We start from the raw sequence: 18,138 nt of genomic DNA, 5'->3' as shown, positions 1-18,138 counted from the left end.
TATACGAAAACATGGTACATAGCGTAATTCAATATTTGTGTGAAAACAATTAATGATCTAGTGAGACATGGCGGTTGACACCTCTAGAGTGTATGATCGTAGTTTGTAGTTATAACTAGAGTCTCCTGAAGGGAGAGCGAGAGTTTGTGCATATATCTATACGGGGTGATACCCCACACCTGAGCTGATCGCTACAGTTAGACTAGGTCAGTCTAGGGTGACAAACCTTACCATAAATCAAACCGGCGCCTAAGAACGCCACGACAGACGAACTCGTCAAAAATCAAGTATGGTTAAAACTGCTCACTTAGAAATCCTCTCCAACATAATTTTATAGAATGCCTATAAAATCTTGTGGATGCAAAAACATACATATATTGTTATTCGGTCTTAGGGTTAAGACCACAACACTTTTTATAAACAGAAGATATCGGATTTTCTGGGGTAATACTGTTAAACAATACCATTTACGTACTACAGAAAACACAAGGTTTTTATCTGGATTACATTTTTATACATTCCAAATACAGAAAACACACATGCATTAATACTTGATTTCGATACATCACGTTCAAATCGTTTTCAGAAAATATCAGATTTTCTGGTGTTTACAAACGATTCAAAAAATTTCATTCAAATATGCTTATGAACTCACCAACGTTATATATGTTGACGTTTTCAAAATAACTTGTATTCTCAGGGAATCGCTAAGCAGAAAGGTCAGCAGAAAATAGTGGAATTGTTATATTATGTTATCATCATACATTAAATATTTTGAACATGTAGTTTATGAGATTGTACTTGATGTAAACAATGCTGGTTGTATCTTGATATATATGATGATGATGTTGTCTTGTTTCAATTACATACAATTGTGATGATATTACAAGATGAAGTCACGCGCAAGCGCCCGGACGTTTCCGTCGTCTGGTTCGGGGGTGTGACAACTCATTATGTTGTTGAAAAGATAAAACATGTAAAGGATACTTTAAAACAAAAGAATACTTAATGAGGGGCTATTTTGAAAAATAAACAAACACTGAGCCTTATTGTGACAACTCACGGTTTTGAGAGGATCGAAATAGTTATTTTTGGATAAAAATGGGTTTTTAAGACATTCACGGTTTTGTATGGGCCAAAAGTGTTATTTTTGACAAATTGGGCTTACTTTGGGCTTTCATGGTTTTAATGGGCTAAAATGGTCATTTTTCATAAAAAGGGGCCTTATGTGGAAATTCATTATTTTATGGGCTTGAAGTGTAAATTTTTGGCTTGAATGGGCTTAAAATATAATTTTTATCAAAATGGGCCTTATTTACAAACTTTCGGTTTTTAATGGGTTAAAAAGGTCAATTCCAAGGAAAGTGGGCCTTTTATGTGACTTTGGTGGCAATTGAGCCAAAATAAGCATTATAATAACAAACGGGCTAAATACGTCATTTTCACTTTAATTGAGCCTTGTATACTTATTACATGTTTATTGGGCGTTATTGACCCATTTACACGTTTGATGGGCCTCCTATATTCATTCCATGCTTATTGACCCTTAAATACCCATTTACATGTTTATTGGACCTTAAATACTCATTTACATGCTTATTGGGCTTTGTGTTTTCATTATATGTTATTTGGCCTTATAGGTCCATTGATTTCCTTATTGGGCCTCACGACATAGTTTATGTTAATCGGGCTAATAACAAACAATATTTGACACTTGATAAAAACAAATGGTATTTTCATCACCAAAGTTTTGTAATCAAATGCATACTCGAAACATTATTTTAAAACGATAAACAATGTCATACACTGTTCGTGTAAATTTAGTTAAGTTTCTTGTGAGACGTTCTTTTATTCGTACTTACCTAGTATACAATCCTTAAGTCCTGTAGTTATAACTAGAGTCTCATGGAGGGAGAACGAGAGTTTGTGTATAGATTTATATGAGGTTGACAGCCCTGCACCTGAGCTGTTCGCTACAGCTAGACTAGGTCAGTCTAGGGTGACAAATATCTTACCTTAAACAAGTCGACGCCTGCAAAACGTCATGACAGGTAGATCAATCATATCAAGTATGGTTATAACGACTTATATAGAGATTAACAAACACTATAAAAATTTACGGAATATATATCTTTTAATGTTGATACAAAACCATACAAACACCTTTGTCGGTCTTAGGGTTTTAAGACTACAACACTTTTACAAGCAGAAAATATCGCATTTTCTGGGAAAGTACATTATACATTACATGTTACTTACAATAGAAAATATAGGATTTTATGGAACTTTCTCCCTTTATACATTTTCAAAAATATGAACATACATGCTATAATATAAGATTTGAAACAAAACTCTCAAACCATTTTTATGGAAAATATCAGATTTTCTAGTGTTTACAAATGATACAAAACTTTTTATACAAACATGCTTATGAACTCACCAACATTATATATGTTGACGTTTTCAAAATAACTTGTATTCTCAAGGACTCGTTAAGCAGGTCGGTAATCAAGAACATGTAGACTTTTGTTGTATTTTGTTTTATTTCCATCATACACTTAATATTTTGGGATGTAATATGTGATACAATACTTGATGTAAACAATAATGGTTATTATATTTTATGTACAATGATGATGTTGTGTTTGATTCATTTATATACACTGTGATGATATTACAAGACGAAGTCACCTAACCTCGGACGTTTCCGTCGTCTGGTTCGGGGGTGTGACAAAGACCATTCGGACATAAATCTGATTTATATGACATGCATGTGTCGATTAGGGATGTAAATTGGCTAGGAACCGGATCAGAACCGAAAGAATTATGAAAACCGATTAAGGAGTAAATAGGGAACTGAGAACCAAACCGAATGCCACTAACTAGTTCCAGTTACGGTTCAATTATACTAGGAAAATGTGTTATCTAAGAAAGTTTTGGGAACCGAAACCGAAAGAACAAAAACCGAAAATGATGAATTAAGGTTACATGGAACAGAACCGAATACCTTTAATTGTTTCCGGTTTTGGTTCAACTTTTCAGTTCAAAAGTTCATTCCTAGTGTCGATCTTGAAGAGCCTAGGTGTAAGGTTTGATAAAAATCACAACAAATTCCGGATAAAATTTCATTATGAATGCAACAATATCCCAAATTTATATACAAAATAATATTACTAAGACATATCCTTAATAACTCCCTATCCTCCAAGGAGATATGGGAGCGGACAACTTTTAGTTTGTCCTAAAAGCGCGCAAATAGAGGTGATGGGTGACTTTTATTGAAGATGTTCGCCGATCAAAGTTCGGTTGTCACAAACCTAGTATAAAACTTGCTAGAAGAAACAAGTTCACACCCAAAGTGATAATCAATATCAATGTGTTTAGCACATTCATTGTATATGAGATTCTGGCTAAGGAAAAGTGCAATACAATTATCACTTAAGATGACCCGACAATTAGGTGGCAACACATGAAGTTCCGATAAGAAATGAGTAATTAGTTGCTTGGTGGTACTCAAGGAAATCAGATTTCCACAAAGGACGATAAAATAACCATTGGTTGGTCATCTAGTTTCAAGACAACGAGCCTAGTTTGCATCAAAATAGCCAAGAAGAGATGGAGTCGGAGAGTGGAGAGTGCCACAACAACAAGAAAATGTCCCAAGTAGCATGAACCAAAAAAAATTAATGAGTGAAGTTAACACATTGCAAAATAGTTATGACTGTAAATCTGAAAATAAAAATATTTAAAGTAAAAATTTAAAAGAAAAAAAGGTTCAAATTTAAGGGTTTTCTTGCGAGTTTTACTTTAAAATAACCTGAAAATTATGGAAACATAAAAAAAAATAGAAAAATAGAAAAAATTAAGTGTAAAATATGGGATAAATCTGAAGAAAAAAAATATAAAAAATTACAAATTTAAAAAGGGTTTTATAGCATGATCCCTTATGTAAAATATTTAGTTAGAATAAAATTATATATTTAAATTAATATTTTGTAATAATTATTTGGTTGTAAAAATTAACAAAGACCTTACCCATAATGTAAATAGATTTTAGACTAAATTTCAAAACTGTTTCCTATGGTTTGCGAAAAGTGGCAAGCTAAGGAATTCTTTCACTAGGGTTACATCGGTGATCCTTAACGTTTCTAAAGCCTACACAGATGGTCCTTGGATTTAACGCCATCAACCTACTTCTGTTAGACAGGCACATGTGGCCCTCCTTAGAGGGCATTTTCTACCTTTTACATGTGTCACCTTTATCCTCCGACAAAAGCAACGGGCGTCTTCAGACCATCTCCAATGCATTGAACTCATACGAGTTCAATAGATTGACACATGTACATTCCACTCACTATACAACTTTACCTATTAAACTCTACACTCCATTAAACTCTTTACAACTTAATGGATTGTCACATCAGTTATTATTTTCTTTTTATTTATTGTTATTTTTTAAAAGATTAATTAGCATGAAAATAGAAATTAAAAACTACAATTAAAATTAACATTAATTAAAAATTTAAAATAAAAATTAATTTTAATATATATATATATATATATATATATATATATATATATATATATATATATATAGAGAGAGAGAGAGAGAGAGAGAGAGAGAAAGAGAGAGATAGGTTCAAATGTTTTTGACAACTATTGTGTGCCTGTGTGCACCAATAACAATTCAGGAAATAATTAATTATTAAATAAATCATTTAAGAGTATTATAGTAATCTTGGCATACTTAAATATGGTAGATAATTAATATGTTCTTTATTATTCCTTTAAATATGGGATGTAGTCAAAATCTGGTGAAAAAAAAACCCTAGCCGATCACGTCTACAGCGATTTATCCTCCCTCTCGTTTTCCCAACATTGGTCCCTGCTATTCAGCGGGGTTTCGGAGGTTTTGGGCTACCGTAGAAGGGGAGATTTGCTAGAGGTTTATCGATCATTCACGTATCAATAGCAACAACGACTAGCAATTTTGTGAAGTGTTCGATCCTGCTATTCTATTCTTTTCTATTCTGCTAATCAGGTAAGTAGACGATTAATTGAATACTTGAGTTGAATTATCAGTTGGTAATTGAATGTGGAAATTAGAATGTCGATTACTGAGTAACTAAGTTGAATTATCAGTTTGTAACTGAATATCAATTATCATTATCAGATACAGAAATCACTAATCAGAATTTTCATTATCACTTTCTAATTGAATACTTGAGTTATATTAAACAATTAGGGCGTGTTTGGCTCACCGATTCTAAAGAATGTGGTGGAATTGGAATCTAAATTTCTCTAAAAATAGCGTTTGGATGAATAAAAGTGAAGGGAATGGAATTTCCAAAATTTCCATCAGATTTCGCATCCACGTGAATTGCTGTTAGAATATATTGATTTGAAGATTACATTCTGTTAGAGTAAATTACATTTTTTTAATGTTTACTATCTTCTATCAAAATTTATACTTTGAAGATTACATTCTATTAGAATAAGTTACAATTTTTTAATGTTTGTTATATTCTATTAGAATTACAACCCACACTGCCAATTTAAAATATTGTATGCATTCTGCCAAAATTTAAAATGGCATATATATATATATATATATATATATATATATATATATATATATATATATATATATATTCTGTCAGAATAATGGTAGTGCAGTAATGTTAATTGCACTTTAGAGTTAATGATTCTTTCAAAATTTGTGTTTGCCTTTTTTGTAATAGATTTGCTATGATATTTTTCTACAGAATGAACAGGTTCAGTAAAGTCATTCTTAAAGAATACGATATTTTTTTAACCATTCTTAGTTTTTGTTGCATTTTTTATAGGAATCGATTGAAGAATGGTCTGAAGACATGATAGGAAATGCTTGAAGAATGAATCAAAGATTGATCACACTCACATTTTAAGAATCTTGTTATGTTTTAAAGAATTACACTTGTTATTCTTTCAGAATATTATTATTATTCAAGAATATTCTTTGTATCACAATCATACAATGTAATTATTTGATATATTATTAGTGCAAGAAGACATGTATTCTTTATAAAATGTTAGTGTTGATAATATGTTCTATAATTCTTTAAGCATGTTAATATATATAAATATTGAATATAATCAGATTCTACAAGAATAAAATCAAAAATATATTTACTAGTTTATGGTTGATTTTTATGTCATTCTAACAGAATGAAATCGGATATTATTAAAAATTATATTTGAATTAAACTTAAAAAATTCAGTTTTTTAAAAATAAGGGTATTAATTATCCCTTAAAATCTGGAAATTTCCTTTTTTAATATAGGTTAATTGACCAAAATACCCTTATGTTGAAATTTATGTGATTATATGGTACATGTTACCCTATTTTAATATCATAGACCCTCAGATCAAGATCATTGATTATATTCCATCCGTTGGTCCAGATTTGTGCTTACGGGCACACAATAGATCTCAAGAACATTTGAACCTAACCCTATATATATATATATATATATATATATATATATATATATATATATATATATATATATATATATATATATATATATATATTCTTAATGGATTGCCACATCAGTTATTATTTTCTTTTTATTTATTTTTATTTTTTAAAAGATTAATTAGCATGAAAGTAGAAATTAAAAACTACAATTAAAATTAACATTAATTAAAAATTTAAAATACAAATTAATTTTAATATATATATATATATATATATGTGTGTGTGTGTGTGTGTGTATATATATATATATATATGTGTGTGTGTGTATATATATATATATATATATATGTGTGTGTGTGTGTGTATATATATATATATATATATATATATATATATATATAGGGAAATGATCAAATGAAAACACCTAAAAGGTTGAGAACGCGAGACAAATATATTCATTTGTGATTCCATGTATTCATTTATGGAGAAATAATAAATTTTTACGCATAATCAACATGAATATGCTTTTTCTCTTCAATTGAAATTAAAGGTGTAAAAATTTATCATTTCTCCACAAATGAATATACTTTGTTCTCGTGTTCACAACCTTTTTGTTGTTCTCATTTGATCCTACTCCTATATATATATATATATATATATATATATATATATATATATATATATATAGAGAGAGAGAGAGAGAGAGAGAGAGAGAGCTAGGTTCAAATGTTTATAGCAACTATTGTGTGCATGAATGCACCAATAGGAATTTAGAAAAAAAAATAATTAAATAAATCATTTAAGGGTATTATAGTAATCTTTGCATAGTTAATTATGGTAGACAATCAATATTCCTGATATCACGCAATAAGCAAATATAAATTTAGAACATTTAGCCCTAAATCGTACTCACCATTGTTTCTGATCCACCGCTTCTTCTTCTTCTTCTACAGACCCAAAAACACCACCACTGATTCCCCATGAGACTGACCGTTTAATTGAAGATGGTCGTAGACTATTTGCTGCCAGCGGAAACCACCAGTAGCGGTCGCAGATCACATTGGTTCTAACTTAAATCGTGTTGACGACTTCAGCATCCAAGTAAGTTTCAATGTGATAAATTAAAAATCCCTAATATCTCAATCCCAGCGTCAAAGTTTTGCAATATAACTAGGAGGTAAATGATTTCTTCCATCTTAAGTAATTTGCTATCATTCGTTCATGGTGAGATAGTGGGACGCGAATGTGTATAAATTATTTGAGTTACATTATTATTAATTTTTATTATAATAGTAGTAGCGTGAATTTTGATGTTCATAATTTTGGTTGTGGTTGGAATAACAAATTCCTAAAACTTAGTGCATCCCTTCTGTATTCACAATTCTCTTGGATACTTGAATGAAAAATCCTTTATTCGTTAGCTTGTGAGATATCAGTGGTTTATATTGATTATTAAGGTACCATAGTCCATATACTTCTGTTGAGTGTTAATTGAATTCATATTTTTCTTTTCAAATACTCAATGCTAAATTAGTGAATTTCGGATATTCGATTTTGATATTTGAGAATTATAAAGTGAACAAGGAACTCACAACTACACTGCAAACGTTTTTTACATCTATGGTCTGTTCTTTTCGAATACTAAAAGGCATAATATGTTTTGAGATTTTTTTTTATCTGAATTATACTAATTGGTATAATTTATTAAATGTTGGTTGTTGCAGTTTTGGATTGGTTATGGACTGTTAAAGAAGAAGCTTGATAGGAAACAAAGTCTTTCTATTGTGAATAATATCTTAACTTTCACTTGTGAAGAAGAGGAAACAAACTCAATGTACTGGAACAAGCTGGTCTTCCAAAATGCATTATTCATCGTCATATTCTGGTGGAATAATCTACACTAGAATGTATATTCTGATAGAATAGTAGTTAATTATTACCGATCTTCCAAAATGAATACACTATTTATCGTTATATTCTGGTGGAATAATCTACAATAGAATGTATATTCTTATAGAATAGTAGTTAATTATTTACATGTTTTAATGTGCACTTGTTACAGGTGTATCACTACAAAATATTTGACAATGAATTTGTGATAGAAATAGCTTGAAGACCTGATGGGAAAGACTTGAAGAATGAATCAAAGAATGATCACACTCACTGTTTAAGAATGTTGTTATTTTTTAAGAATTACACTTGTTATTCTTTCATAATGTTGTTATTATTCAACGAATCACAATCATGCAATGTAATTGTTTGGTATATTATTAGTTCAAGAATCGATTTTGTGTATTCTTTCAGAATGTATTTACTAGTTTATGGTTGACATTCTGTCATTCTAACAGAATAAAATCGAAAATATATTTACTAGTTTATGGTTGGCATTTTGTCATTCGGACAGAATAAAATCAGATTTTTAAATTTGAATTAATTTAAAATATTCAGATTTTTAAAAATAAAGGAATTAATTATCCCTAAAAATCCGAAAATTTCCTTTTTTAGTATAGGTTAATTGACTAAAATGCCCTTATGCTGAAATTTGTGTGATTATATGGTACATGTTATCCTATTTTAATATCATAAACCCTCAGATCATGACCTTTGATTCTATTCCATCCGGTGATCCAGATCCGTGCATTCTGGCACACAATAGTTAGTAAAAACGAAATAACCTAAGCCTATATATATATATATATATATATATATATATATATATATATATATGTGGGTGTGTGTGTGTGTGTATGTGTGTGTATGGTTGTGTGTGTGTGTGAGTGAGGAGAGAGAGTATAGAGTTCAATAGGGATTGAACTCCCCATTCTATTGAATCCTAGTCATTTTCTCACAATGGGGATTTTGAGTTTAATGAGATTAAACTCCCCATTAAACTCTCATTGGAGATGGCATCACCCATCCTCATTTTAAACCCTAAGGATTTAACCTAGCTTCATATTTTTTTCATATTTCTTGTACGCATACTCTAAAAGAAATAGTGTTTTTTAATTGTGGCCTTCCGACAAGAATGGTGACATCATGGATGATTTTGAACCCAGGAAAGAGGTTTTCTTGATGCTCGAGGAACAGATCTAATTACAGGTTTATCAGATGATATCACCCTCCGATGTGCTCCAAGTCAGTTACAGTCATTTATGGACTTCTACGCTCTCTTAACATAATGTATAATCAAGCAAGGATGTGGAGGCGGCTCCTGATATTCAATTGGATGTTTTTCTTCTTTTATGCTTTCAAAAACTGAAGGGTTACGGTATTTGGAGGGGAAATTCATTGTTTGACAGTTAAACATATTAAGACTAGTAAACTAGAAACTAAACACCATGTCCATTTCCTTTCCTACTCTTTTTCCCCTTAGCCATTCCACTTGTCCCTCATGGGCCCTTTCCATTCTTTTTTCCTTGACTCAATCCACTTGGTCCTCCTTGGCCCTTATAACTCCTAGAGTTTTGGTATTTGTTCTGATATTTGCTGTAAGTGACAGTGAGATACTTCCTGCTCAAACGTTTTCCCTGGCTAGGTGCTTCGGTCTGCGATCTCTTCCTCTTTTTCTTTTGGTTTCCAACCTACATTGTGCTACATTATGTTAAAAAAATGTATTTAAATAACAAAAGTACAAAATATAAATACATTACGTGTTGGTGATGATGAAGAGGGATCAATGTGAATGGACATGGTAACTTTCTCCACATATTACAACCATTTATATTTATAGGGTACAAACCATAAAGCTTCTTCATATCAGTATTGGTAAAGCAGGAACGAATGCTCCACAATGTTACCATATTGTCAAAAACCCTAATGAAAAGCAGAATGTGATAGGTTGAAGAAAGAAACGGAGGTTGAAGATAAGAATGCAAATGATTTCGTGAGGGATGATATTACCGTTGTTGGGATCAAGGACGAGATTGTATGCTTCATTATGGGAGCTCCTTTAGCAGTAACAAATGAAAGGCTGAAAATGCCCCACTCTAACGGAGGTAGGTTGACGACATTAAAGCTAAAGGCCATCCGTGTAGGCTTTGGAAACGTTAGAGACAATCGATATTAGCCTAATGAAAGATATCTTTAACTTGCCACTTTTTACAAGCCACAAGGATCATTTTTGAAATTTAGTCTAGATTTTATATTGGTGTATTCGTATACAAAAAATTATTCTATGTGATTATTTAATTAAGAATTTGATATTTTAGCAAACCAATTAGCAAAAGTCTTGGAATTCCGTACCTATAAGCGGGTCAACACTTCTAATCTCTTTGGGAGGTTCAGCTGACACGTGCTTGCTATAACGGGAGATCGTGCATTACAATTTAAAAGAATAATTTAAAGAAAAAACGTTTAGAAATACTCGTCCTTCTTAAATTAAATGTGAAAGTTTAACCACACATGTTATAATGAATAAAACTTATCAGAATAAATTTTAAAAAAACATAACTCATCTAAAATCTCCATACTTTCTATAGTAATTTTAAACTAGTTTTTAGATATTTGTATTACAAATTTATGATAAATGTTGTTTATTTATAATAAAAATTATTATTAATTAGTTTATTATAAAGCATCTGAATTTATTGAATTTATTACGTAATTATAATTTTATTTAAATATATGTTCTTTGATATAAAAGTTGATTGAATTTGTCTCAAAATTATTTTCTTTTTTTCTTTTTATAAATTTGTTTCAAGTTTGTCTCACCATTAGTTTTTATTTACATATTAACATTTTTCGAGATTTTTTCATAAAACATTAGAACATTTTATGAAAACAATCTGCAACTTTTTTATAACTTTTTGTATAACATTTCTAAAAAATATTGTAATTAATGTTGTTAAAAATATTGTAAAAACTTGATATTTATAATAAAAATATAAATAAAGTTTAAAAAGATTGTATAAAAACATGTAATATGTTAACAATTTCAAAATAGTTGTATAAGAAGTATTAATATTGTTAATCTGTAACAAAAAGCTAATTTTGGGACGAATTTATAAAAATATTTATAAAATTTGGAATAGAACATTATCAAAATTTTAAACTTGGACCTAAAAGCATAGAATTCTAAAATGACTTGTATAATACCTTATATAGCAATCAAAAAATGGTTTCCATTCTATATAATAAAACCACTTTGCTGGCAACAAAAATAGTTTTTCTTTTCTTATAAAAAAAATATAAAAATAACAATGTGAGTTTGAAAAATATAGAGAATTAAATCAACCTTTAAATATTTACCTAGATGACCATGTTCGAAATTGACAATTTCTTATTTTAATGTGAAATTTTTTTAAAAGTATAGAAGCTAGATTTTATCTCATTTACAACAACAATTTAAATACATAATATTTACTATGAAAGGTTTTTTTTACATTTTTATGCCCTTATATCTTTATATACTAGTTATATTTTAGATTTCTGACATTTTTTAAAAAATTGAATAAAACAAATATTCAGTATTATATTTTTCAAATAAATGACATTTTTATGTTCTAGTATCATAAGCTATTTTGTTTTTGGTATTTTTTAATTTTTTTAGATTTTGTAAAAACAATGATATATATTTTGTTAGATTTCGGGTTTATTTTAAAAAAATTCAATAAAAAATATTTAGTACTATATTTTTCAAATAAATGATATTTTGTTTAAAATAAATTGCAAAATTTCTCACCTGAATTTATTAAAAAAAAAAAAGTCCCGATACATTTTTTTACAGCAAAAATCAGTGTTTAAGTATTACATTTTCTGGTCTACGTCTTTAAAAAATAAAAAAATATAAATTATTATCTAATAGAAAATTTAGAGATTACGTCCATATAAACACTTTCCTAACAAAGATGGAAAGAGGCAATTTCTAGTTCAGAATTAATGTTCATTGTTAAATTCCAAAAAACTTTGTATTTATATTCTTCAAAACTCATTTGGTTATTTCTATGATTATTTCAAAAAAATAATATAAATTAAATAATTAAATAACATAGAAAGAAGACGAGAGTGTGTCTATCTGTACAGTAAAATGTTGCCGGTTGACCACAGACAAAGTCGGTCGTCGCTACGTTGGCGGTAGGCCCTCACTGCTCCCCCCGTCCACACGCGTGCCTATTACTGTAGCTGCTAAACGACACCGTCTCCTTTGTCTTTTTTAACACCCCCCTTTCACACTCACAGACCACCAACAAAGATAACATGTGGGTTATTTACATGGGAAAGATTCTCCGTTTATTACTTTTTAGTCCCTAAACTTTCTCTAATAACATTTGGAACCCTAATTTGCTTTTGTTGTTCATTTGGATAGTTCCTATAAACTTAGTATCATCATTCCTAATTAACTGACATTATTATTAAATCCTTAAGAATTCTTTGCTTTTTTATAAACCATGGTTCATAAATTTCAAAAGAAGAGGATTTAAAAGAAACTATTGAAAAATAAAAGGGGGTGATCGAACAAGACACATAACTATAAGGATTCAAATAGCCAATCAATATTTTGGTGGCAAGAACGGTGTTCGGTGTTCGGTCAATGCGCAAGGTTTGAGATGCTTCAGAAAGAACAAAAGAGTTTCAGATAATGATATTTAAACATAAAACATGTTTTTAATACATGTTTTTAATTTTTCAATGACTTTATGTGTCAACAATTCGTATCAATATATATGTTTTGTGATTTTTTTTTGTGCATCAATTTGGATTACGTTATAAAAGTTCCAACAATTCAAAGACTAAATAACCATTTTTTTTTTCCAAAAATTTAAAAGAAAGAAAAAACATATTAATCATCAATTATGTCGGATTCATAAAATTTTCCACCTAAAAGGACTATTGCCAATGTCATTATATATAATAAAGAAGAAAAAGGAGAAACCAATAGTGAAAGTTGTTTGTTTGGCCAACTGAAGTTTAAAAGTTGTGTCACCCTCGTTTGGTGATTAGCACAAATGACAAGAAACTATAGTTGTAAAGCACTTTCACCATACATTTTAGAAATTATATCTACATTGGAATTACAATGTGTAAGACACCCACACCCACTTATTAAAAAAATATAGTATATAATAATTCATGTCCCTTTCCAATAGATTTTTACATAATTCTATTGGATTCAAAGATTGAGGCAATCACCCCATCTCTATTCTCTACCTCAATATAGTAACATATTTATTATTATTTTTGTTGGGGATGACATCATCCTTAATTGCATTTTGATTTCTTTTAGACAAACAATGCACCATAAACCAATCAAACTCAACACATTTATTTGAATGGTTGGAAAGACTCTCTTTGACTACATGTGGGATTTTGCAGTGGTCAATATAACTCACATTTAATTTAATTTAATTTAAATATAGGTAATATAAGAAATGACATATATATATATATATATATATATATATATATATATATATATATATATATATATATATATATATATTCCCCAAATATGATTCAAAGATTGCATTTAATTTGGTCAAGAATTTTGAAGTCTCCCAACTTTCCATGTGAGTATGAGGTCATCTAACGTTTATAGTTCCAAATCAAACACCTTTTATAATTCAAAAGTGATAAATATGTTAATCGTACACAAAAAAGGATTATAATTGTAATCAAATCTTTTTTCGTATCACTTTCATGGGTAATGGTTTTTAAACCATCTCCGATTCATAAAATATATTTTTTGTACCAAATTAATATTTCACTAACAACTTTTTACATTTATTATAATTGTTTTAAAATTTGTGTATTTTTATCAAACAACTAGTATTGTAGTATATGTCAGTTATGGGTTTTATTTAAGATACATAAATTAACATCAATTTAATTAATATTATAAATCCCAAGTAATATTAATGAGTACTCAATACTATAACCCTATATTTGGGATATGGACATTTGGTATTGGATTGGAAAGTTCAAAATAAGGTAGCAAATAAACTTTGATGATGTCTAGTTTAAATCCAAAAATGATAGAATACTTGAAGAGAAGGGGGAAAAGTGGAGAGATTATGTTGAAAATAGTAATACCCAATAATCCAAAGTTTGAACTAGACACAAATGGGGTAATAATAAAGAAAGAAAAGAAAAAGTGGAATCCCCTGTTGATGTAAATGGGAGTTAGATGTTCTTCCAGCATGAAAGTGGGACCCAATGACCTTTGACCAGACCCCACGCCATTCAAAAACCATGGTTAAGCCTCTAGTTAATGGTTACACACGTGTGGAGAAGGAAAGAAGTACCATAGTCAGATAAAAAGGGCCACAACTTAACCATTCGTCAAATTCCTACCCAAAACAAAACTCTCCTTCTTCTACAGAGACCCCCCCTGTGTGGATTTGTCTTTGTCCCTGCCTCTGTTCTATTTGGTATATATTGTCAAAAAGCCAAACCCAAAGATAGAACTAATTCAAGTAGGATTTACGGAGTCCTTTGTGCACATATATATAAACAGAGAGATAAGGAAAGAGAAAGAGAAAGAGAAAGATAGAAGAATCTCAAAGGTAAAGAAAACATGCCTGGAAGCTTAGAGCCTTTGGATTTAGGTGTTCAGATCCCATATCATTTCAGGTGTCCGATTTCTCTTGAGCTTATGAGAGACCCGGTTATCGTCGGAACGGGTCAGACATACGACCGGCCAAGTATCGAGTCATGGGTGGCCACCGGAAACACCACCTGCCCTGTCACTCGTCTTCCTCTTACAGACTTCACCCTCATCCCTAACCATACCCTACGCCGGCTTATACAGGAATGGTGTGTAGCTAATAGGTCGTATGGTGTGGAGCGGATTCCGACGCCGAAACAACCGGCGGATCCTGTTATGGTCCGGTCCTTACTCAGCCAGGCTGCCTCTGAGTCTAATTCTAGCCATGCCAGGCTGTCTGCCCTTCGTCGCCTCCGCGGGCTGGCACGTGACTCTGATAAGAATCGTTCGGTGATCTCGACGCATAACGCACGTGAAGTGCTGCTTGGTGTGTTGTTCTCGGAGACGAATTCAAACTCATCGGAGTTGAATCTGGAATCGCTTGCGATCCTATCTTCGTTTCCGCTTTCAGAATCGGAGTGTCTGTTGGTGTCATCGGATCCGGATCGGATTTCATACCTAATTTCTCTTCTATCGCATTCCTCGATTGACGTCCGAGTAAACGCCGCCTCCTTGCTTGAAAACGTCGTCGCCGGAACGAGATCTCCGGAGAACAGAGCAGAAATCAGCAATCACGACGAGGTTTTCGACCGAATCGTCGGAATTCTCAATTATCCTCTATCATATCCGCGTGCAATGAAAGTCGGAATCAAAGCGTTATTCGCTTTATGCTTGGTTAAACAACACCGTCACAAGGCGGTGGAAGCAGGAGCAGTGGAGGCGCTTATCAACAGACTAGCAGATTTCGAAAAATGCGACGCCGAGAGAGCTCTGGCGACAGTCGAGCTTCTATGCCGAATACCACAAGGATGCGCCGCATTCGCATCTCACGCCCTCACTGTACCTCTACTAGTCAAAATCATCCTTAAAATATCCGATCGAGCAACAGAGTACGCAGCCGGCGCACTGCTGTCACTCTGCTCGGCGGCGGAACGGTTGCAGAGGGAGGCGGTGGCGGCGGGGGTGTTAACACAGCTGTTGTTGCTCGTACAAAGCGATTGTACAGAGCGTGCAAAGCGAAAAGCGCAAATGCTGTTGAAACTGCTCCGGGATTCGTGGCCGGAAAAATCGATTAGGAATTCGGATGATTTTGCGTGCAGCGACGTCGTTCCGTATTGATTCTTCTTCTTCGGATCATTTTAGTCCACTCTTTTTATTTCATTTTTTTCTTCTTAATTAGTTTCTTTTAGGAAAAAGAAAAAAAGAGCATTAAGGTTCTAAAAGCTGGTGGTGGGGTATAGGGATGTGTATGTAAGAAATTTTTGATGGTGGAGATGTTTTTTGTAATACAAAACTTGAAGGTTAATTTTGCAAATTTCCTTTTCCTATATGCACACAAATTTCTTATTTTCACTTAATTTGATATATCATTGTAGATATTGATATTTCTTATAATAATAATAATAATAATAATAATAATAATAATAATAATAATAATAATAATGGTCTTGAGTTTGGATAAAAAGTATGTCATGTGAAACATTTTTTGTGATTATGTTAAAAATTAGTAAAAGGATTTCTTTAAAGTTAAGTTAACTTTATGGAAGGTTTTAAAAGAGTACTTTTGATATAAAAGTTATATAAGGTTTTAAATATGTATTTTTAAAATTAAAGTTATACATAATAATCAAATTAGATACAACTAGAACGCATAATGGGTTGAATTTTGGTAATAATGTCTTATCACGTTTTAGGTCGTTTGTCATATGCATTTAACAAGTAAAATGGAAAGAATGTGGTAGGAGAATTTGTTTTAAATCATTTATCATGTAACAGTATGTTATTCACTTATTCATGCAAGTTGTGGATATTTTTTATGTGGGTGGGGAAATATTTATCATCGTCATAGACACATATAAACGAATATATATGTTGTTAACTTTTCACCATATATTCGGTACAAGAATGTGTCTATTGTTCTAAAAACAAATATAAAAGTATATCTTTTTTAGCTGATAGTAAAGTAGAATGCATAAACTTTTGTTTGTGCAACACGGTTTAGAGATACATATACCAGTCAAATATGATACATATAAATGCCAATTAAGTATATTACATTAAAGATAAATAATTTATCATATCAAAAGTAACAATATCTAAAAAATGAAAATTGGTTAGCTAATATTTTTGAAAATGCTACCATGATTTCACATTGAGTGAATTCTTCTATGATGAAAGTAAAAATAGGTTGGTTAAGAACTTTACTTCAACTCAAAGACTTGTTTATATGAAAAATAAAATTGATAAATGATTTTGGTTTTAGAAAATTTTTAGGTTAGATATATTATTTATTTTTATATATGTTATATTATTTATTTTTATATATGATTTAGAATTGACGTTGTGTTGGTTGAAAAGTTATTTTAACTTATAAACTAGTTTATTAATAAATTGTCTCAAGTATGTTATTAAGAGGGTGTTTGAGATTTCATTTAAAAACTCCTTTTTAACTTACTAACTTTTTGAAAAGTCAATAAGTTAAAAAAATGTTTGGATGTTTAATATGGACTTCTAAACAACTTTTAGTTTAGCATTTGAAAAAAAAGTTTTGAAGAAGTTACAATTTATGACTTTTTGGAATGATTTATGACTTATTTGAATCAAAAATAAACAAAAGTCATTAGCCAAACACTTTTTTATTTATTGATATATTAACTTTTGTTTCTAAAAAGCTAATCCAAACACTTTTTTAAAATCTTATTTTCCCACATTGATAAATCAAAATGTCCCTTTAGATAAAAGTCATTTTTAATTTTAAAATGAAATCCCAAACATCCTCTAAAAAAATACCAACTTATAAGCTATTATAAACTCTTTTGTGGTTTGATTCTAGTTTTTACCTTATAAACTAGTTTATCATCAAACTGTCTTAATATCACACATATGAAACTGTTGTCCGTTTTGAGCCACAAGACTTCTTAAGGGACAACCAAAGTGAAACTACTTTTTTCATGATGATTAGGTGTATTTCTACCGACGAGAGCAATGGGGCAGATAAGGGAAAATTACTCTTTTTAAAGTCATTAGGATGCTTTGA

The 18,138-nt window shown here is 30.6% G+C and overlaps 1 protein-coding gene and 1 long non-coding RNA gene across 2 annotated transcripts; one reads left to right on the top strand and one right to left on the bottom strand.

Moving 5' to 3' along the window:
• Positions 1-9,677: 9,677 nt before the first annotated feature.
• LOC145004919 (uncharacterized) lies at positions 9,678-10,805 on the bottom strand. Its single transcript, XR_013662462.1, has 2 exons — positions 10,111-10,805; positions 9,678-10,041 (listed from the first exon to the last, which is right to left on the bottom strand). It is a non-coding gene; the product is annotated as an uncharacterized LOC145004919 (long non-coding RNA).
• A 3,919-nt stretch (positions 10,806-14,724) lies between these two features.
• Positions 14,725-16,427, top strand: LOC145004918 (U-box domain-containing protein 26-like). The gene has a single exon (XM_078963950.1). It carries the CDS (start codon positions 14,973-14,975, stop codon positions 16,218-16,220), a length of 1,248 nt encoding a protein of 415 aa, XP_078820076.1. The 5' UTR covers positions 14,725-14,972; the 3' UTR covers positions 16,221-16,427.
• Positions 16,428-18,138: the final 1,711 nt, after the last annotated feature.

The sequence above is a fragment of the Lactuca saligna genome, chromosome 7, assembly GCF_052625555.1.
Source record: "Lactuca saligna cultivar CGN05327 chromosome 7, ASM5262555v1, whole genome shotgun sequence".
Lineage (NCBI taxonomy): Eukaryota > Viridiplantae > Streptophyta > Magnoliopsida > Asterales > Asteraceae > Lactuca > Lactuca saligna.
This window is presented reverse-complemented; position numbering and strand designations above follow the sequence as displayed.